Here is a 22,124-nt window from a genome sequence, read left to right as displayed (position 1 = left end):
TATTCTGTAACATGATATATCCCCACAGAATAAAAATAATAATTTTAACTTAATGCAACTTGATAACATTCTCGATCGCACTTTCAATTAATATTAAATGTACTACACCTCAGTGCTATTTACCTCCTGCTATTATCCTCATTTTAAATTCTAAAGAAGTTTATGTAAACACATTTTCCAAGAGCATTCAAGTTGTGCAGGTCGTGTATTCATCCTCATACTGAATACAACAAAAACCTATAGCATAAAACAACACAGACAAAAACAAAACTCTATTCAGTCTTGTCAGTTCTTTCTAACACATTCTAGATAATATTCTAGATAGAAATATATTCGCTAGTACGCCGCGAGAACGCTAGCGAAATAAACTTATCTTGGCTGTGACCGGGGTTCAGCTTCGTGCTACCCCGGCTGCCGACGGGTGGCGTTCGATCCGCATGCGCGCCGAGCACGCAACATATTCTACACACACCACCGTCAGTAGATTCCGAAAATCGTGCGAGGTTCCTGTCGTCCTCTCACAACACACAAACTCTTGTACACGACGCAACGCTCGGCGATTCGTAGTGACCCTTCGTAACCCTAACAATTCGACTAATAATTAGTGATACCACACATCATAAACAATCGCTAGCTGCAGTATAAAACGGTGCAGTGCGTCGTTTGTTATTTGCAAGACATTGTAGTGCGTGTTTGTCTGTTTTCTTTTCTTTCACACTGTTTTTGTTATCGTGTTTGGTGTTTATCAATCGTTCCACTCTAGAGGATTAAATAAAAGTCAATACACATACAGATTATGACCGGATATATTGAAGAGACTTAAATTTGTTATCCGATTGAAGACCAATTATGTTGGCCGCGTCGGAAAACAGCAGTTACATCGCTGGTGAGTTTTTTAAAACAATTTTCTATTTTTTATTTGTGTTTCATTATAAAGAGTTTATTTTATTATAAAATATTTGCTGTGGAATTCCTGTAGTAGTCCTCTACAGTTGTTCTCCTGCACGCGCGAAAGGATACAATTGATTTTCCTTTGCGTAGTTTGCGCCGTACTGAATGTAGGTCACCGAGCGCAGCGTTATCCCGACGAAAATAGGTCAAAATCAACCATCCCCCCGATACACACAACATCAGCGCTCGCTCCTTCGCACTGCTTCCTCAATCGCCGTGCACAATGCGATATTGTGGGATATTCTGTGGTATTGTGCTCTGTGTTGGTCGGTGCCAACCTCACGTCCTTGATATAAGCTATGTGTCCGATGTAAATCATGCTGCTTATTGTCTGAAATCGATATTTTTATTTGTATCGGTAACTTATTGTTGGGCGCTTACCTGTAGAACTTATTCGCGCTCGGCGTTGATTCAGCTTTGCTTCGAAGAATGACTCATGAAAACACATTCATGATTTTTGCTTGGAAATGGTGGAAATCTTTCAATGTCGGAATGGATAACTTTCAGGGTGGAAACTTTTAAATTGCTGCCATTGTTGTCATTGATTTTCGTTGTGTTTCATGTTTGTTTTATGAAAATTATCCAGCGCACAAACAAAGCGAAAGCGAAACGAACGATTTTAATCAAAAATAACTTTTTGATCTTAAATTTACATTTTAACCAAATAATTGGTAATAAAGTAAAAATATTCGAATATTATTCCAAATTCTTGAATTAATAATATAAATAATTAAATATTAATTTGATTTGACTAAAAATATGGTTTATACATTTGATTTCATAATAATTTATATTCTATTACAATAACAGCTATTCATACCTTGAACTAATTGTATTTTTTGGCTTTCTTTTATTGTTGTCCACTAGATTTTCCCTAATTTCACCCTTGGCGTGTTTTTTTCTGAGCCTAGGGCTTGAAGTATTTGCGCGAGTAATTGTGCGTTTTAATGACACCTCGTCGGCTGGTACTTTATTGTTCTGCGTGTGTACGCGCTGCTGTTTACGATTTTTTCCCTATTGTTGAGCCGAACGCGTTCACAATTATATTTTAATCAAGTATAAAATAGCGTGCATGCATAATGGTCATTCGCGTGCGATATACTTCAGCTGGACACGAATCTACGACTCGATAAACCAATAATGCGCATAACAAGGACAACGCACACGTTATTCTATAATTCTGTATCTTTTATATTCATAAATGTATAGAAATTTTTTGAAACAAAGCGCGTTATTAACAATAGCAGCTGCAATTGAGTATTTGAAGTAAAAGTAGGTTAAATACAAGTTTTTGTTGAAATTTATAGTGAAATGTTATAGGGGATGGTTGGTACAGACCTATCATTGTCTAAATTGTACACCAGTGATTTGTAGAATTTGTATTCAGTATTATTTAATATTTGAAGTATTTTCTATCTTGGTATTGCTCAATACCAAAATTTAAAAAAATTAAGGGTGAATTTAATCGTTAAAATCTTGAAGAAGATAAAGTAGGATTCTGTTAAATACATTATAAAAGAAATAAAAACAAAAGAATTTGTCCAAAAATTAAAAAAAGTTAGGAACAACCCTTATCACTTAGCCGATTCTCAGACCTACTGAATACGCATATAAAATTTGGTAAAATCGGTAAAGCCGTTTCGGAGGAGTATGGAAACAAACACTGTGACACGCAAATTTTATATATATAGATTAATATAAGAGCGTATAAAGCACAAAACGAACAGAATTTATGTAGATTTAAACTCTAAGTTTTCAACAAGGTTCATATTTTAAGTTTAAGTCGGAAATTTTTTGATTTACATAAAATTTTAGTTGTTTTGTGTGCAATATTTGTTAAAATATTAAATTTGAGGTTAATTAGTAGCTAAAACTCTAATAAATCTAATAGTTTTCTACATGATTGTATATTTGGTTGCCTACTATAGCAGTATATATAAATACAACCAAAAATTATCCTTGCATTTAAATCTACTTTAACAATAAGATAATTATACTATTAAACCTGAATACCAAGTTGAAAGTAATTATGTTGCAAAGTAAACTGTTGTCCTTGATAAATAAGTTATCTTTTTATTACGCCGTATCCTCCCATGGCTCGTCTAGAATTTGGACACGATTGTCCGGATCGATTGTCCCGAGACGTTTGGGAAGCATAGCGCGTGCAAAGAACATTGAAACTTTGCCTCATTCCACGCGCACAAATGAGAATGCATTAATTTTGAATGACAAACAATGGTTATAAATTTAATGATGACCTTCTGGAAGACTTCCAACATTGAACTCGCTTTTTTCCTGCTCTTGGCAATGTTATTCTCATAAAGTCAACATTTGTGCAACAAAAAATGCATCCCGAACACGCGTATAGCATTTTAATGATAAACCAACATACAGTTTAAACTAGCTCCAATTTAAACCACATTTATTATTCCATCCGAGATGATGGTAAATGGTGAGAATCTTGAAGCGAAAATTCAAGACGCGTGAAAACGTGATAAATGTTGAAAAATAAAAAGGAGCTGGAAGAGGAAATATAAATAGCGTTGGGTAATTTTGCCTGAAATGTGACTTACCCAAGGAGATGTAAGTAACACGATGCGAGCGCAATTTATTTACCACTTGTACGTGTACCCTCAGGACTCGCGTTGATAGTACCTTCGGTTTGATACCGTATAGCACCTATATGCTGTGCATGTGGGGAATGTAATGTCTACGTCCGCGATTATTGATTTTCCTGCGCACCTAGCGAGCTAGCGGGACAGCCGGTTCCAATCGAAATTTTCGGCTCGATCATTTTTCACCAGGCGTGCCGTGTGGTTCTATGAATTATTAATGGCGGGCATGTCACGCGCACGTGGAATCTCAATTAACTGGGCGATTACGTAGTTGGTAGTTTGCGAGACTTTGTCAAGATTAGCGCTTTGACCTATCGATACTGAGATGAACCGGGCAAGCAAACAAAATAATGGGAAACAGTTGATTTTTAATTAAAATTTTATCTTTGGATGAAATAAATTTGATTTAGGACTATATATAGACAAAACAAAGTTGCGTTAGTTACAACATTCATAATTCAAGAACAAGAGAACAGATTTTGATGATTTATGCTTTTTTGGATTTGTCTTTATTCCGATTAGCAGAATAAGTATTAATATATCAAATATTATGACTTAAAGGGTTTTAAATAAGGGATGAAAAGTATTTTAGAGATTTGGTTATAGTTATATCTTAATAATTGAATCCGAGATGGCGTGAAAGTGCATTATTAATAATTCTCGTTTCTTTAAAGGAGAATTACAAATCTTATATCAAAAATGGCACTAATAATAAGTTTGGTTCATGCTTGTAGGTATTTTTTTTATTTGAACCATATTTCCACTCCACACTTTTAACTCTGAATACAAAAATACAATTAAAATTAAATTATAGAATAATTCAAGATACGTGTTTAAAGTGTTGATTATGCAAGTTGTGCGAGTTTCTAATTAATTTTCAAGGTCTGCATTGTGCAATTTAATAATTAAATGCTTAGTTTTCTTCTTTTTCCTCTTTATTACCTTTTTAATAACCTTCCTCCTGCATATATACCCTAAACGCAATCCATTCTTCTTCGTTTTCACAAGTCCATCGTCTAAATGTGACATCCCTCAAAACGTACAAACAATATCCAACATAACCAGGAAAAATATTAACATTGTTGTACTTGTATTTTGTGCACTTGCATTCGGGATAACTCATAAAACCACACGGTAATGTGTCCGTTACCTTAACACCATAACATTGCGCTTTATCATCAGCGTCCAAATGCGGGTGATAATCTTTTATACACGTACAATTGTCAAACGTATATTCTTTGGTGCCAAACACTACCAAAAAGTAACTCCATGTTGACAGTAAAAATATTATAAACTTCATGATTTTGGTGAAACGATAGCGGATTATTTATGATTTGTTAAAATTTAAGCTACATTAAGCTGTTATAAATGACACACCACAATAGTTTTTATTTTGCATTATCAAAACCGGATGCAACAAAGGAATATTAAAATAATATCACACGCAAAACATTTTATTTTTGACAACAAATAGGTTTGCAAAATTTATTTAATGAAATTGTGGTGGTTTTATATTTCGCAATGATGGTGGAAGCGTTTTTTGCATGAGCTTAAAACAAGAATTTGGACGTTTGAACACTTTGAATCATCGGTTGTCATCAATGGTGTTTCGTTTGAATAACAATTGCATTCGTTTTGCAAAAGCAGACATCAAACGCATTATTAAAATATCAGATTGCACAAATTGTGATTTTCAAGAGCAGTTAATCAATAAATTAAACATTGTTAAATCACTATAAAAACAACCGAAACAAGTTTAATTTAAGAATAAAAACTAGTATTAAAAATGGTAGAAATAATAAGTTTAGGTTTTTAATTTCGGCCATATTTCCATTCATTGACATATTCAACCTGAATACAAAAACACAATTCAAATTAAATTATAGAAAAAAATAAAATACGCGTTTAAAGTGTTTAATATTTTAGCCGTGCGACTTTCCAGTTAATTTTAAAGATCTTCATATTACAATTTAATACCTAATTAAAATATCAATTATTATTATTTTCATTCCTTTTTATTTACCTTGCTTTTATTCTATCTCACGTCTATATGCCCTATATCTTTCCCATTCTTCTTCGTTATCACATGGCCATCGTCTAATTATAACTTCCATTATAGTTAATATACACCATCCAAAATGATACGGATTAATTACATAAGTGTTGTGCTCGTATTTTGAGCAAACGCAAGCAGGACGTTTCAGATATCCACACGGATATGTTTGCGTTATTTTAACACCATAACATTGCACTTTATTATCAGCGTCCAAATGCGGGTGATAATCTTTGGTACACGTACAATTCTCTAACGAATATTCTTTCTTGCCCAACATTGTCACAAAGTAACAGCATATTAATAGGAACAATATTATAAACTTCATAATTTTTGGTGAAACGGAAGCGGATGATTTATGATTTGTAAAATTTTGAACTAAATTAAGCAGTTATAAATGTCACAACACAATAGTTTTTATTTTGCATTATCAAAACCGGACGTTACAATCGAATATAAAAATGAAATTAATTTCACACGCAAAACATTTTATTCATAACAATAAAAAAGCATGCAAAATTTACTTAATGAAATCGTGGTGGTCCCATATTCAGCGTTGGTGGTGGAACCATTATTTTGCAAGGGCTTAAAGCACCAGTTTTCTCGTTTGCACACTGCAAGCCATCGGCTGTCTTCTTTGGTATTTCGTTGACATAACAATTGCACTCGTCTTTCGAAACAGCAGACATCACCAGGCAGCTCATCAATGCGAGAATAATTACCACACGCATTATTAAAGTATCAGATTGCACAAATTGCTGTTAATAAACCAATCATTGTTATAATACTCACAAATACAAAAAGTTATCTACAGGGTAAATGTGGCGCAAACCCCTACCAATTATCCGTTCGGTTGTGGTATTATCTGCAAACCGTGTTGGTTCTTATGTATGCCATGTGTGTTCATCGGCAGTCTTTCTCGAATACGGCAAAACTTGATTTAATATTAATTCCTGCTGATAGACAACGTTATGCCCAGTTTTTGAGTATGGGAGTCATAATCTGCGGATATCCGAAAGAAGTATTGGTACAGTTTTTAAGGTAAGTCTTACTGTTACGAGATTTGTGGATTCGTCAATGTTTTTTTTATTTGAATGATATATGTATTTTTTAAATGCTGTCAATAAAACACATTGTATTGTTATAAAGTACTTATTTCTTTGTGGTATCCTCTTGTCGTTTCTAGTTTTAAATAATATGGCACATAAGCCTATGTGTGAGCAGCGGGTATAAGATAACTAACTGTTGCTTAAATTGTGTTGTTTAAAACATGATAAATATAAATGAATAGGAAGAATCAAATATTAATGACAAAACACTATGGTCGAGTGGGAGACGTGCACTTGCTGGCATGCTAGCAGACACGGATCGAATCTCAGGTATAAAATGGCATTTTTCTCAAATATAAAAATATCTGGTGTAATTTGGGTTGCATATATGAGCTAGTAAACGAAATTCTATGAGAAATTGAAATACAAGTGAAGGTAATATGAGAAATAAGAAAGAGCAAGTGGAGAAACGGGAGAACAACAGAGAAATAGAAGATGAATATGTAGAGAAGAGGAGTAGAATAGAAGAAAGAGAACAGGAGAGGATCAGATTTTAAATTCCTTTTTGGCACGTGTCGTTATAAGACAGTCTAGGCCCACTACCAATGTGTCCATTGCCCCGGCCCATCCCATAGCTACACATGCCCCCAGCCACCCCGAAATACTCAGGCATATCAACAATTTTTTATGGTGGGGATCATCCCTAGAGAGAGGGAACTCCTATAAGTAGATCCTTTTAAGGACTTGTGAAAATATTTCTAGTTTTAAGTCGCCTCAAGAGAGGGACAGTTAAAAATATTCTTACAAGTTCTGACCTGTAGCTTTCGATATAAAAGATGGAGTACACAAATCATACAGGATATCGTAACAATTTTTATAGTGGGATCCTCCCCTGAGAGAGGGAACCTTTTGTGAGACCTGGTACCTGAAATGATATAGAAGGTACATTCAGCATAAGACATATTACTTAACATTTCTTTATTAATAAATACAATGTAAAATAATACAAGTTTGATTTCACAAGTCAACAGAATTCATGCCGTCATATTGAAATAGGATTTACGACCTACTTAGCCAGGCATACAACCGCGTACCACTCAAGTGAAGTTCTAGTGGGATAAAGCAATTAGCAAAAGTAAATTTTCTTCGTGATTGAAAATGGAAAGAAATACAGGGTGTTACAGAAAATAAAGTGTACAGCAATACGCAACTGGAACGAAGTACAATAAAGCGTGCTAGTTAAATAGTATCTTAAATCGTGACTATTCCGCAATTATTTTTATTTGAGATGTACATATTTAAATTTGAATGAAAACTTAAGTTAATAGAATTTAAAACCAACTTTCTTAGCAATTTCAAATTAAGTTTGTATGAATTCAAATCACAATTTATTTTGTATGGTCCAGTTGTCAAAACACAAAATTAAACAGTTATTCTCAATTAACTTCATTATACCTCCTTCAGTACATTCAACTCCAATTAAAAGTCAAACTGGTTGCCTACATATAATTAATTCTACCAAAGGTGCAAACCATGAATATATTTTAAGAATAACCCAAAAATAATCTTTATTTAATCATCGCATCAGCAACATATTTGTATATTTATATATTTTATTATTATTCCTTGAGCGTTTTCTTGTATTCATCGAGCTTGACCTGTACGCCGCCCATTCTTCCGTATTCTCATCGGCCATTTCTGCTGCGTGATATTCCTTCTTCATCCGATGCCACCGCTAACCTCTACCACCGTGGTGATACCAGTTACCGGATGCTGGGTACAAAATGCATCGCGGTGCTTCCGGGATGCTTGCACGGCATAATATGTGACAAGCATCTTGCCTACGCATTGTACCTTGCCATTCGAGTCTTTTTTGGGTCATAGTGACGGTGACATTGGATAGTTTTCCAGTGTATATTCCACTGCACTCACGTGCAACACACAACCACAGCGCGAATAAAATCAGTGCCCTTCATTTTACGTTGATTTCACTTAACCTAAAAATAAAATAAGTATTAAAGTAATATAACTACGCACTTGTGGTAGACGTGGTTAAATTGTTTCCGGTTGTATTTACTTGCATAAGCGGTGTGCGATACATACTTGCTGTTACAACTGATAACAACGTTATGACCCTGTATGAAGCAATGCTGAACTATTTATACTCTCGGTGACTCACACTCACTTAGTACTTTCATGTACGAATGTGTGACAATGTTTTGATTGCATAATGAAATCACATATGCTGCGAATTAGCATAAATCCCCACTGAGCATGAGATTGTGTTTACTTTTCGATATTACTCAAGTTTGCTTAAGTTTTTATCGCGACGTCGTCACCAGTGTTGAGCAAACATAAACAACGCCTACTAAGAGGCCGTTTTACGAAAAACCACAAAAAACATGTTATCTACATATGTACAAATCATAAAATAAAATGAGTAATATTGGAAATTGTGCGCTAATTGCAAAGCAAATATGTTTTTTAAATATTCTACCATAAAAGCCCACAAATAAATTAGCAAAGGTGTGTTTGAAGTGAGTATTATTACCGATAGTGCTTATAGGTATAAGGCTCGGATGGGTTCCATTTCACAGAATGCGCTAACGCCATGACATTGAGGTATTATCGTTCGGGGCAGATAAATTGTGTTAATTGTGTTAATTAAATTGCAGACTGCAGCGTGCTAGTTAATGGAAAATCGATAGCATGTACAACTCACGATTGTGTGCATGTTCAAGTTATTAGTCTGTCGTCTGATGATATTATCTAGTTACATTTGTTCGAACATCTTAGGATAATAGATAAATGTCGATATACTTAATAGTTATAGCTGGGGAATGACGTTTGTTGTATAAAAAACTAATGAAGGCAAGTTTAATGATAGAATGATAAAAGTTGAAGTTATTTATGAAAATGTAGTAGGTCAATATGTACGTCATGCAAAGATATTTGAAGAAATAGCTTTAGGTATTAGTTTACTATAAAAATATGAAGAAAAATTTGTAAAGAATACAATTTTTGACCTTTTTAAATGATAATTTCTTAAGTTTTTAATAATTTTATGAAAAATTGAGGTTAAAAATCTGCTAACGCAGTCATTTTGTAGCTCCATTTGTCGGTTATAAAAGCAACCATCGTATTTTGTAGATTTTAATATCTAGAATTTAGACGTTAATAATATGTCCCCAGCAGGACGAAAAAAACGTGCACGGAAACGTGAAACTATGCTCTCGAATAACGTCAGCAATAAACGTGTAAATCGCCATGTGCCTGCCGCTATTTCAGGCATTCTCGCCGCCCTGGTGTTTCGTTACATGTGCAGATGCGCCCCATACGCGTCGGAAGCGACCACTTGCTGGAGCCGCCGCCACCGCCGCCGCCGTACGCCGCACGCGGTCCCGCGATTCACACGCGCGCGCCACGAGACGGCCGCCCACGCAAAATGGATCTTTCCTACCCCCACCCGAACTCGCGCAGGCTCTGCCTATCGATCTCCAGGCTGCTGCCGGTCGCCTTGACTCGTGCTCCGGATTTTGGGCGGCGCGGGGCGGCTGGTTCATTGAACAGCCGACGCTGCGTGTGCATCCTGCATCGAGGGGCGGTGGACTGGGGACTGCACTATTCGCGAACGCGGATGCACGTATAGTCGAAGGATATGCGGGCTATTTATAAACTTGATGGCGGCAATTTTCACGTGCTTCGCTCGTGCGCATCAATGGTTATATCCTGTGCAAGGGAAAATCTTCGAAGAATTTTATTTTCGTATGATGGCTTTCCTGCGTTGTGTGGAAGGAAGATAATTTTATTTTTATTACTATATAGAATTTTTTCTTTCTTAAATACAAGGTGTTTTTATATTTTATTTAATTTTATGTTAAAATTAAAACAAATTTTCAGCGAAATGATTTTTCCTTGAACTTTGGCTTCTACAATGAAAATAAATAACAACCTGCGGCAGAACCTTGAATCTAATATTTTCATTCAATGTACAGCAGAAAAATAATTTTGTGGTCATAATTTTCAGAAAGTAAACAAGCTGAAATTCCAATTTTTATGCACAAACTTTATAGTAATTATGAATTGGTGCAATAATAGCATGAGTCCCAGGGCTATGAGGTTTACGCTGATTGCACAAAGCCCGATAATCTTTGAATAAGCAAGCTAAAAGTTTGACGGAAAGTTGAAGCGAGCGACGAATGGCAAGCACGTTTACTCGGGTCATAATCTCATATTTCTCCGAACGCGACGCAACTTTATTTACGAATAAAATTATAAATTTCCAGCGAGTTTTTTTTTGTATTGCACGCGCACGATTTGCGCAAACAACAAAAGATGTGAATAACTTTTGATTTAAGATGAAGTGATTTACAACACAATCTCGTAAAGTATGTTTTTATTTATGCAGGCAACAAATTATGCATCCAACTTCAAAAAATTTTAAAAATTGCGTTTTTAAAATTTAATAATAAAATGTGACAATATATTTTTCTAGGTAAATGTGATAACTTTTATATTTGAACAAAAAGTTAAAATATTCTAACCCGACGTGTGAAAACAAATGCCACCAGCAAAATGCAAATTCAAGTTATGCAAAATGAATATTCAACTTTAATGAAATTAAAAGCTTATCCCGTGTATATCTATGCCCAACTGGACTCAATGCAGTTTGCAGCCGAATGGCGCATTCATTTTGCTTGCTCTGCGCTCCTTCAGTGATTCCAATAGTCGGGCGTTTTAAGAAATTTAATGCCATCCAGCACGCAATGCGCCCGTTTGCTTATCCAGGGCGGCCGCGGCCAATGCAATTACTTTATTAACTCGCCGCCACCGGCTAGAAATTATGCCGTTGCAATGCGCCACTAATACAATCCGCTAAACCGCTATTTACATAGGCACAAAATGAATCTATTCATAAAATTTACCACAACGGGTTAACTAACTCGGTAGCTGCGGGAAAATGGTAAATTTGGTAATGTCAGAGTTCATGTGGGAAATGTTTTACTCATAACATGACTTCAAAGAATTAAAATGATGTTTGAATACGTGTTTGTCTTGGGTTGTTGATGAAAAGAGCAAATTAATTTTAAATTGCATTATTTATAGTTTTAGTGCATTTCATTTATGGTTTGACATGTTACATATTGAATATTTTTAGAATTTTATATAAAAAGCTTGTTTAAATAGCTTTACTGCATCTATGTGCTCACAAAAAACATTTTTAAATAACAAAATACAATGAAAAGTTAACACAAAATGCAATATCACTTTATTGCAGGTACAATCAAAATACATTTTATTGCGATATCGATTTATTGGCAATAAAATATATAACCATTTAATGTTTTATTAAAAAGTATTGTGTGCAAAGCATGATATTTTTTGTATGCAAAGATAACCAGACGTTTTAACTGCGTTTTGGCGTCGGGTTTTAGTGCCAACAATAACAATCGACAACAAGTGGTTGCTCCCACGCATCCACCTAGATTTCCCGATTGTAGCGTGCCCGCGTTTACACGCCATTAGCGCACGCGTTCCTGTTTTTATCCCTTTTTTGCCTCTCTGCCGTGTTCCAACGCTGCTGGAAGCGACAATGCGGAAGCAAGGACAAACCGTAGGCGCGTTACCATGCGCTATAAAATATAAACAATAATCGTCACATATCAATGGAAAATAAAAATAAAATTATAATCTAGGCAACAAAATTTACAAAAATATAAACGCGAAAATGTAAACATAATCGATTGGTGGGTATGATGTTTCTATAGTACGAAACAGAGGGTGAAAGGTAATCGGGCAAGGTCGTCCTGTAATAATAATCGACGCAAGGAAGAATGCGGAGAGCAACCCAAGAGGAAATTACGCCCTTGATGGCTGGATCGGAGACGATTTTTGTTTCAAATCCCCTTTGCGAAGCGTTCCCCGAAAGTTTCGTCATTCAATTACGAATAAGAGATTTGTAATTAAACGGATGAATTGATGCGAGCGGATCGCTTTCCGAAATGGCAAATGAGATCCAACGAAATTGCGCGTTAATTCAATAGGCAACAGGGCGTTATATTATACGAGTAAGCCAATCATGCGAATACGCTATAAAGTTTTAAGATGGACTTATCTTTATGACAAAATAACAATTTTATTAGCAAGCAATAATTATTTTCAACATTTCACAACTAAAAAATTGAATTTTTATCTCCTATTGTTACAGGTCCAGATGGCGGGAGAGTATTGGGTGCAATCGCTGGCCTCGGCGTGCTATTGTTAGTCTTTCTCTTGTATATAAACAAAAAATGGCTGTGGGGTGGCGTGGGCGCGATAAGCTGCTGCGACGAAAATTGCCCGCCAGTGTCCACGCGCCCGGTGCCATCCCCCACAGTGCCTTCGAGTCAACTTCCGCACGGAGCGCTCAATGGCGGCGGCACTGTCACCAGTCCCAACGTCGGCAAGCCCACGAGCAAATTAGGTACGTGCATGGTAATTACTTCCAAGTTTCGAATTTCCATCTATTGCCGATAAACCACAATTCAATAGCTGTCTCCGCATGTTTCATTCATGAGTGGTTGTTAATTCGATTAAAAATGCTAATTACAACGTATCTAGACGCAATCTACTTCTATTCGATTGCAGTTGAAAAAAGTTTCGACCTTTTCGATACTATTTCAGACTGCTAGACGGGCAGTATAAAAAATTTAGTCGTTGTCCGATTATTTTATCGATTGATTCTTTCATGTTGACTTATATACAGGGTGTTAACAACAATTTTAAATCTAAATTGGGTTAAATTTGAAAATCAATTAACAATTGATATATTTTTATTGTATTTTAAAAACAATTTAGGCTTTTATTTAGTTAATTGTTTTTGTTTATTATCAATTTCGAGTTTAATTTGTAAATTAAACATTCAATATATTCGACACTGTATGCTGTGTGCGTCGTACTTTGAGATATTGATTGAAAATTACTTACTGGAGGCCAGTTCGACCGTTTGGTATCTGAAAATAATCCTATCCTCGACGTGTGTGTCACCAGTCGTTAGCTCGCCATCCACCTGCACGCATTGTGGTTGAAACACTTTGCTTTGTGCGAAATTTGACTAAAATACGCGCGCATTCGTAATTAATTCTAAGTGCCACCATTTGCGATCTCTGTCCGTAATTTAATTGCCACGAACACGCAAGGGCTGTTCGATTCGGCGCTTTCCTTTGACTGTTTTAATGTTTTATGGTCCCTACTTCGCTCCAAGTAAGTGTCATTTTATTTTCTGTTTGATGGTCGTTTCGATGATGTGTGTTAATTTATTGCATCTGCGATAAGTGGGTGATGGAAATTCGAAATTTATTATACTTATTGATTTGTATATCTATTATTGAAAGCTAGGTTTACATAATGTTTTGATTTGTAGTTAAAGAATATTCTTTCGATGGAGGTGACTCGAGCAGTGAATCGGAAATGGGTGGACCTCGAGGCAATTATCAAATGCCTTCAGGTGCCACAGGCCCATACTATCCGCCACGACAGGTACACGACCTGATATCGCTGGTGGAAAAGGGTCGTGTTGGTGTGAGCAGCAACAGCTCCTGCTGCAGTTCAACGACGAGTTCAGTCGGAGAGCGTCATGGCGTCCCAGCGACGAAAGTCACCAGTGCGCAGGTCAACGCGATGCAATTACAGAGGTATAAAAAGATTAATTAAATATCTTCACAATTGAGCTAAACAGACAAAGGGCAAAAACAATTGCGATTAAATGAACCACAACTGAGAGATAATGAGTTTCTGAAGTTTGTTTAGTAAGAAAGTTTGCTAATTACCTTCAGAAGCTGGCTTTTCTAAGGATTTACAAAAAATGTATTAACAAGAAGTAGAATTACCTTCTGTTCTAAGAAAATTCTACTTAGAAAATGGTTTATAATAGTTTATTTATGTAATTTATAGAACACCAACTGGTACATTGCGGGAAACGAAAATCGACAATCAGGACTTGCACAGAATAGACAATGCCCCGGTCAGTATGGACCACCACGCTACCGACATCAATAGCAACAGAGATGTAAGCATCGGAATAGTTTATTACCACATTCGAATGTTTCCCAATATCCATTACTTACCATTAATTAAACATTTGTTATTACAATGTAATTTGTATTGTCCGCAGTGCATTGTGGTCATGGGTGAGGGCGAGGGCAGCGAGTTGGTGTCCTGTGTGGGGTCGGAACCGGAGGCACAACTGCTGAGTAAATGCGGGCATCTGGAGATCGCGCTGCTGTACGACGCGCCCATGCGGAAGATGACCGTACATGTATTGCAGGCGCGCGACATCCCCAGCCGGGATCGCGGTCAACCCACACACACGCAGGTAAGCTGGCCGCTTTGACGCTTTCGTATGATCATAATTTCAGACTAACTAGTCTATTTGTGGCTCACATCTCATATGAGCTTATTAACTCGCACGTGTGAGGTTGGCTGCTGCAAAGTCAAGTACTCGACATCCTCTATTGTTTGATGTTTTTGTTTTGCGGAGGTAACTTTGTACACAATTTAATTAACAAGTTTGCGCGTTGCGGCGAGTAAACAACATATTAATTACGGGTTTTACACGGAATTCAAGTGTTTGCTTCTTGTTCAAATTGCAAGAAGCCTAAAAATGGCTGCTGCGGTGTTTTTAAACTTGAATTTTCACAAAGGTCATGTCATTTGGGAATAGATAGGTTGTTTCAAAGCCAAATTATGCGGTAGGTATATGAGTATTGGGAGAAATTTTATCGCCCACTTTGTAAAGTGCCAATTGGCAACCGTAGCAACAATATTTTGAAAGAAACCACGCTGGGTTTTAAAATATTAGCTCCGATAAAATTTATCAATTTGTGAACCGCTCACAAACATAAATCTAAAAACTCTTGAATAATAGCTTTTTGCTTTTTCTATTTTAATAAAAGCTTTGCATGATACGGAAAATCCGATAAGCAAAAATCTTACCCTGTTTCAATTAATAATATTAACTTGATATACTATTTTTTTATTATAATATAATACTCAGGGGATGTAAAAATTGCCACGAAACGTTAAACTGAAAATCGATTGCTCTTTTAAACGCGCCACGGCTTTAATAAATAATTCATTAAACGCTATTCTGCGGGCAAAACCTCCAAGGAATCCGTCGTGGATTTTTTGCGCCGATAAAATTCACGCCGCTCGCATGTCTTGCGCAAATGAAAATGAAAAATGTGTACGTCGTGAACGAGCAATAAAAGCAACCAACGTTGGCTACATTTTCACCTTCTACTAGATTATATGAATATACACGCACGCCTATAATCGTGCAATTTGATGTTGTACGTTTTTGCGGCGGAAATAAATATATTCGAAATGTGGAAAAATGTTGCAGCGTATGCCGAAAACTATGACGCTCGTAATATTTTATGTGCCTGATTTATTCCTGCAGGTGCGGTTGATACTGCTGCCCAGTAAGAAGCAGAAGCACAAAACGAAAATCCGCTCCGGCGATAATCCGCAGTATATGGAAAGTTTCCTGCTTCATCGTGTAAATCCAGGTGCGTGCACTGAAATACTGTTTCTATATTTATAAATTTCTATATTTAATTCCATTAATTCGTGCTTGTTTTTTGAAGCACGACTTATTAAAATGAGCAACAAACGGTTTTTGATTTAATTTCATTACTGCGTTATGAACATCCATTTCTGAGAATTACAATTTCGCTTTTCTGAATATTCCATTCATTCCGCTCCATTGCGGTTTGGTTTGAGCGAGTTATAAGTTTGTTTGTTTGGGGCCTGCTTGTGTATGTCGTGCATGTATGCTTTTATTATGCTGCGCCATTGTACGTAATAGGCTGGTGGTTTTGCAGAGGACGTCAACTCAATGGGAGTGCGTCTTCGGTTGTACGGCTGCGAGCGCATGAAGAGAGAACGTCTCATCGGTGAAGCCATAGTCAGTTTCGCCAACATCAATTTGGAGTTGGAGAATAATTTCTGGCTTAATTTGGAACCCCGTGCAAATACTACAGTAAGTTTCCATCTTTTTAGTTTTATTAGTTGGGTATTGATTTATTTGTTGGGATATTCAGTTGAGCAGTGGTTGCACGGCGGAGCTCATGAGTTTGGCCCGATCGGATAGCACCGGATCTACGCATTCCATGCAACATGGCGGTGTTCCGGAACTTCTCCTGGGACTGTGCTATAACGCAACCACGGGACGTCTCAGCGTCGAGGTCGTAAAAGGATCGCATTTCAGGTAACACTATACTTTGCAAGTGACATTAGACTCTCAAACTTTTATTATTGTGTTCTCTGTAAACACCTTCAACAATCAACTTTTCTCATCTTGAAATTGATGTATACTTGTTTATTGGGTTGCAGAAACTTAGCATTGAATCGTGCACCGGATACCTACGTGAAACTCCATCTGGTGAGTAGCACTGGGCAAGAATTGGCGCAGAGCAAAACAACAGTGAGAAGAGGGCAACCCAATCCATTGTTCAAGGAGACCTTTGTTTTTCAAGTAAGTGCACTACAAATACACTTTTTTGTATTCTTGACATTCTTCCAAATTTCAAAACCACTGCTAATGTTCCTATAGAAAATGTCCAATATTTATGGCTTATTTCTCTTGTCCTTATTGGTGATTTTTGGTTGTTTTGCTTACAAATCTCTAAATAACCATCCAATTTCGAACCTAGGTGGCACTGTTCCAACTGGCGGACGTGACACTAATGGTCTCCATCTACAATCGGCGGGGCGTGACCAAAAAGAAGGAGATGGTTGGTTGGTTTAGTCTCGGATTGAATTCGAGCGGTGCCGAGGAGTTGGCACACTGGATGGACATGAAGGAGTTCCAGCAGGAGCAGATTTGCCGGTGGCACGTCCTGGTGCGGTCATAGCCCACCCGCTTGACATATCATTTACCTGCTACCAACGAGCGTCGCGACTTCTTTGTATTGAACCATGACGACTGGATTATCGAAACCAACGAAGGTGAGTGCGACGCTGCGATGTTTTGAAGCAACTAACAACAACCACCAATTTGAACTTTAACTATATATCTTATTACCTATACCTATTACTACTTTTTGCGAATACCAAAAACCAAACAAAATGCAAACATGCGCCTGTCGAAGACTGAACAGAATGTTGATATATTACGCAAACAAATACACAAAGCAAATATAACGTTTTAAAACTAATTACACAAACACATTCGCATTGATAAACGGATTGTGTGCATGTGAATGATGATGATGATTCAGAATTTTAGCTTTTGACGGACCTATTAAAAATACGGAAGTAAAATGCTGAATGGATGTGAAACATAAAAGAGGACAACTAACATTTGCCTTATTAATTAAATATTTTGTCTAGTACTTCAAGGAAGGCGTTAATATACCTAGAACTACGGTGTTTATTAGTTAGGCGCTGAACTTCAATAACTTATCGTTAGATGGAGCACCATTAACTAAATATGCAAATAAAATCAACTGAACGAAAACAACATACGAAAACATCTAGCAGCGCATACACAAACAAGCATTTCCAACGTCTATCAATACTGGTTTTACAAGGTTATTTTGCACCAAATATTCATCAGATGAATTCTTTTATTAAATTACCTACATCAACACTATTGTTCTAATCAAAGCTCAACTAATCATTTTAATATTAAAACAATTAACAAACGAATATAATACGACTAATAACATTCCAAACATCATGATAATCGTAAATCAGTAAATAAATGAAAACCCCATTATCTCTTCGTGGAAGGAAAATTAAAATTCTGTTGTATGATTGAACATTAACGAAAACATTTTAAACGTGAAGTAAGGAGAAAAATAATGTACCAAGCACAAATTATCTGTAAGATACAACTTTGTAATCCTATGAATAACTGAAGTAAACAGTAACAATAACCAAGAAGAAGGAAATACGTAGGCTACCAAAATATTTACAAAGTATATAATATTCTGAAATAGTCGATGCGTAATTTAGTCATGCAAACACCTACGACCATTAAACCACATTCGGCCACCCTGAACTTTTACACACTCCAATGTAATAATTCTTAACATTATACTAATCTTACTCAACGTAACTTATCCTAACTATTTTCTTATCTTGGCAAATAAATTGAGCTGTTAATTGTCACAAAAGACGAGCTTTTATATAACATACAACTTACTTATTAAATTTTCCACATACAAAACCAAATATGTTATGACAACGTTTGACTAACTGCGAATGAGCAAAAGTTAAACCTAATTAAACTTGTAAATCTAAAGATAAACACAACAATTGGAAACCTACTTTAGGTATGGTTACGATGACGATTAGAAATTAAAATACGATTACGATAACAATTACCGAAAACCTTTGACTATTTATAGAAAGGTTTCTGGATACGTCGCTAAAATAGTATTTAACACTATTATACACATTTGTGTGATGATGATTGTATCCTGAAGGTGATGAACGTTGATATCCGGACACAATTGATACTTGGGACATTTTTACGATGATTGCGATGATTATAATCTAGATTTATGCGAGAATTATTGCTAACGATGTACGCATCCACTGTTATACGGATAGGGGCATTACTATTAATATAAACATGCATTATACTTAAATTATCGAAGTAACACTTTGTAACGATTAATCTTTTACGCGGGGCGTTACGAAAATCGATCATAATAAGACCGTGTTGTTTAATATTAAGTACACCTCCAAATCCATTTCACAATTATCCATGTTTGTGTGATTGGATTTTGATGCATCTTGGTTGAGTTTTTACTTTATTTTCGTTTTTAGTTATGGTTTTTCTATGATTTCTTTGTATAATATTGTAAAAACTCACCATAAGAAATGCACCATACAATGAAAAAAACTTGTGAAACATGTAAATTTCATATTTGAATACGTGATAAAGTGCTTTTAAGCGGTCTTATTAATTTTGTGGGACGATTTTCGAACGCCCATCCAATGGAATGACACGTATTGTTTCAATTTAATCTTCATACCGATCAACTGAACAAAACGCCTTGTTGATAGAAAGACACCACGATCCAAACGAGCAAGAACTCATAAGTAACTTGTTACTAACCTATTGCCCTCCACAATTTTTATTTACCAACGTAATGAACGTAATCAAGTAAATAATACAATTGGAAAACGTATGAAATGAAATGATTTATTTCACTTGAGCGTTTATTATTTTCATTTTAATGCAAGTGTAGGTAGGTAAATATTGGCGTGACAAAACAAGAACAAACACGATTATTAATATAAAATGTCAATTTGATGTGTTCAGAAACGTAAACAAATGTACGAGGGGTATTTATTTACACATTTGGTTTCAAGCTGAAAGAAATGTTGAGAAGGAATGGGCAGAAAATTTAACGAATGTTAAGGGGAGGAGTTTAAAAATTGATAGTGATAGAGATAATTGAGGCAAAAATATGTTATGATGGTAAACAACAATAAGGAATTAAGAATGAAGAATTTAAAGTAACTGTGGCAAAAATAGAAATTTAAGATGATAAGGACAAGAAATGTTGAAATCTAATATGGAGTACATTTTAAAAATTTATTTATTATAAAAGAGCACAATGCAAACTTATCGAAATTTGTTATTTAGTTTTGTGCTCTGAATTAGATTTCAAATTGAAAGATGTAAAAATTGTTTGTGGCGCTGATAAAGACAAAAACTGTGTAAAGCACTAAAAATATATTTAATTAAACAAAAAAAAACATTACATATACATTAAACTTCATGGATATTGTGGATTTAAAATATGATAATGTTTACAATAATACAGTGTGTAATTTATAATGGCAAACATATTAGCAGATTGGCAGAAAACAAAAACAAATTGGACTGTGAGCGAATGTTATAGAATGATAAATAATTTCAATAACATCTGCATTTATTTATTAAATACTATATTTGATACTTGAGCAAAATGTATTTTTATTCACTTAAATGCATTTAATTAAAATTACTTCTATGTAAATGTTTTTATATTAATAACACAAAAACAAACAGATTATTTGCACATATTTTCAATTTAGAGATGTCGTTACATGTTGTTGACAATTTTATTTATAGTTTAATGTTGATTAGTTCTTTAAGTCTTTGGTGGAGAATACATGAATATATTTTCGTATTTATAAGTAATACCAACATATGTCGAAAATGAATGCACTTTTAAACTTACGACCTTCATCTGATTGTACGATTGTTATTCTATTGTGCATTACTTATAAACTAAATCGTATTCTGAGCTCCCTCAAAACAGAAAACTAAACAAAAACACAAATACAAATTGAGGATAAAACCAAATATGAATATTTATAAAATTACACGATATGGAAGATAAAGAAATTGATAATATTGATATTTGTGGAGTGTGTGACTTTTTGTACCTACTGTTTTATATCAGAATTCGACAGTATTATACGATATAATTGTAATTACAGACATGATGTACCACTGAAGTCGAATAGAGGATTGCGCATCAAATTGAGCGACATACGTTGTCATCAAAATGATACAGACGTACTGTGAACCAAACCAATTCAATAAAAATACTCGATTGTGAATATGTATTAAGATTGACTCTGGTTGTATGTTGTTTGATTATATTTATTGTATACATACTCTGCACAGCTGAATCACAATCTGCACCAAAACTTAATGTATCTTTTTACTATTGAAATAATTAATTGTATTCCACATATTTTGTACTAACAAATAAATAAAACCATTTTATTAATGTCATTCAAAACAAAGTGTTATCATATATATATATATATATATATATTTATTACTAAAATTAATTCGGACGGAAACAAGATCGGCTATTTGCTTTTCATGTGTTTGTGTTTATACGAACATGTTCAAACTTGTTATTTTGCGTTCAACGTGCAGTGCAATAGCGCAACGTTGTCAGGTGTTGCTGATTACCGCGTAAAACATGGTCACTGTCTTCAACGCACAGATCTACAGTTCAGTATTACCGTCGGCTTAGTCACGCGTACGTCTCTCGCCTCGCGACGGTGCTGGCAATAATAATTTTGAATTTTGTGATAACAAGTGTAGAGTGTAAATGTTGTTTCTTGAGTGAAGTAATCATGGATAACCACACATGGATTGCCACACCTTCAAGGCTTAAGCAGTGCTCTTAAGTCTATATTCAATTTCGGATTTTGACCTTTTTTGGTGGAGACTTTTGATGGCAAACCTCAATTAGCAAAGGTAAGAGCTACCATGTATGTAAAATTAATCGGAAAATTGTCGGCTCCTACACGAGTTGTATTACAGGCTTTCTCCAACAAAGCATGATACGGTTGCGATAATTATCTATCACTAATTTGCTGAATCTATTCGTATTGTATCAATAATTGATGAGGTATTTATTGATAACTTTCAAGTATGATAAACAGTGA

The 22,124-nt window shown here is 35.4% G+C and overlaps 1 protein-coding gene and 1 long non-coding RNA gene across 3 annotated transcripts; one reads left to right on the top strand and one right to left on the bottom strand.

Annotated features, from left to right (window-relative positions):
• The first annotated feature begins 371 nt into the window (after nt 1-371).
• LOC135798735 (synaptotagmin-16-like) lies at nt 372-21,467 on the top strand. 2 transcript variants are annotated; one of them, XM_065311664.1, is made up of 10 exons: nt 372-886; nt 12,877-13,131; nt 14,071-14,341; nt 14,601-14,715; nt 14,821-15,021; nt 16,108-16,216; nt 16,532-16,689; nt 16,751-16,917; nt 17,043-17,184; nt 17,363-21,467. In XM_065311664.1, exons 1-10 carry the CDS (start codon nt 850-852, stop codon nt 17,561-17,563), a joined length of 1,656 nt encoding a protein of 551 aa, XP_065167736.1. In that variant the 5' UTR covers nt 372-849; the 3' UTR covers nt 17,564-21,467. The 2 variants fall into 2 exon arrangements, with proteins under 2 accessions (XP_065167736.1, XP_065167737.1); XM_065311665.1 differs by lacking the exons at nt 372-886; nt 12,877-13,131 and adding an exon at nt 13,715-13,910.
• On the bottom strand, nt 789-1,471 carry LOC135798736 (uncharacterized). The gene is made up of 2 exons (XR_010549775.1): nt 1,333-1,471; nt 789-1,282 (listed from the first exon to the last, which is right to left on the bottom strand). It is a non-coding gene; the product is annotated as an uncharacterized lncRNA (long non-coding RNA).
• Nucleotides 21,468-22,124: the final 657 nt, after the last annotated feature.

This window comes from Atheta coriaria, unplaced genomic scaffold (genome assembly GCF_025399875.1).
Source record: "Atheta coriaria isolate IRGN ID8LTWV9N9 unplaced genomic scaffold, Caltech_Dcor_3.1 hic_scaffold_9_pilon, whole genome shotgun sequence".
Taxonomy (NCBI): Eukaryota; Metazoa; Arthropoda; class Insecta; order Coleoptera; family Staphylinidae; genus Dalotia; species Dalotia coriaria.
This window is presented reverse-complemented; position numbering and strand designations above follow the sequence as displayed.

Coding starts and splice junctions, on each gene's coding strand:
- LOC135798735 (XM_065311664.1), top strand. CDS start 850: ATGTTGGCCGCGTCGGAAAACAGCAGTTACATCGCTG. Junction 13,132..14,070: donor CAAGCCCACGAGCAAATTAG/GTACGTGCATGG, acceptor TTTGATTTGTAG/TTAAAGAATATTCTTTCGAT. Junction 14,716..14,820: donor ACATCAATAGCAACAGAGAT/GTAAGCATCGGA, acceptor TATTGTCCGCAG/TGCATTGTGGTCATGGGTGA.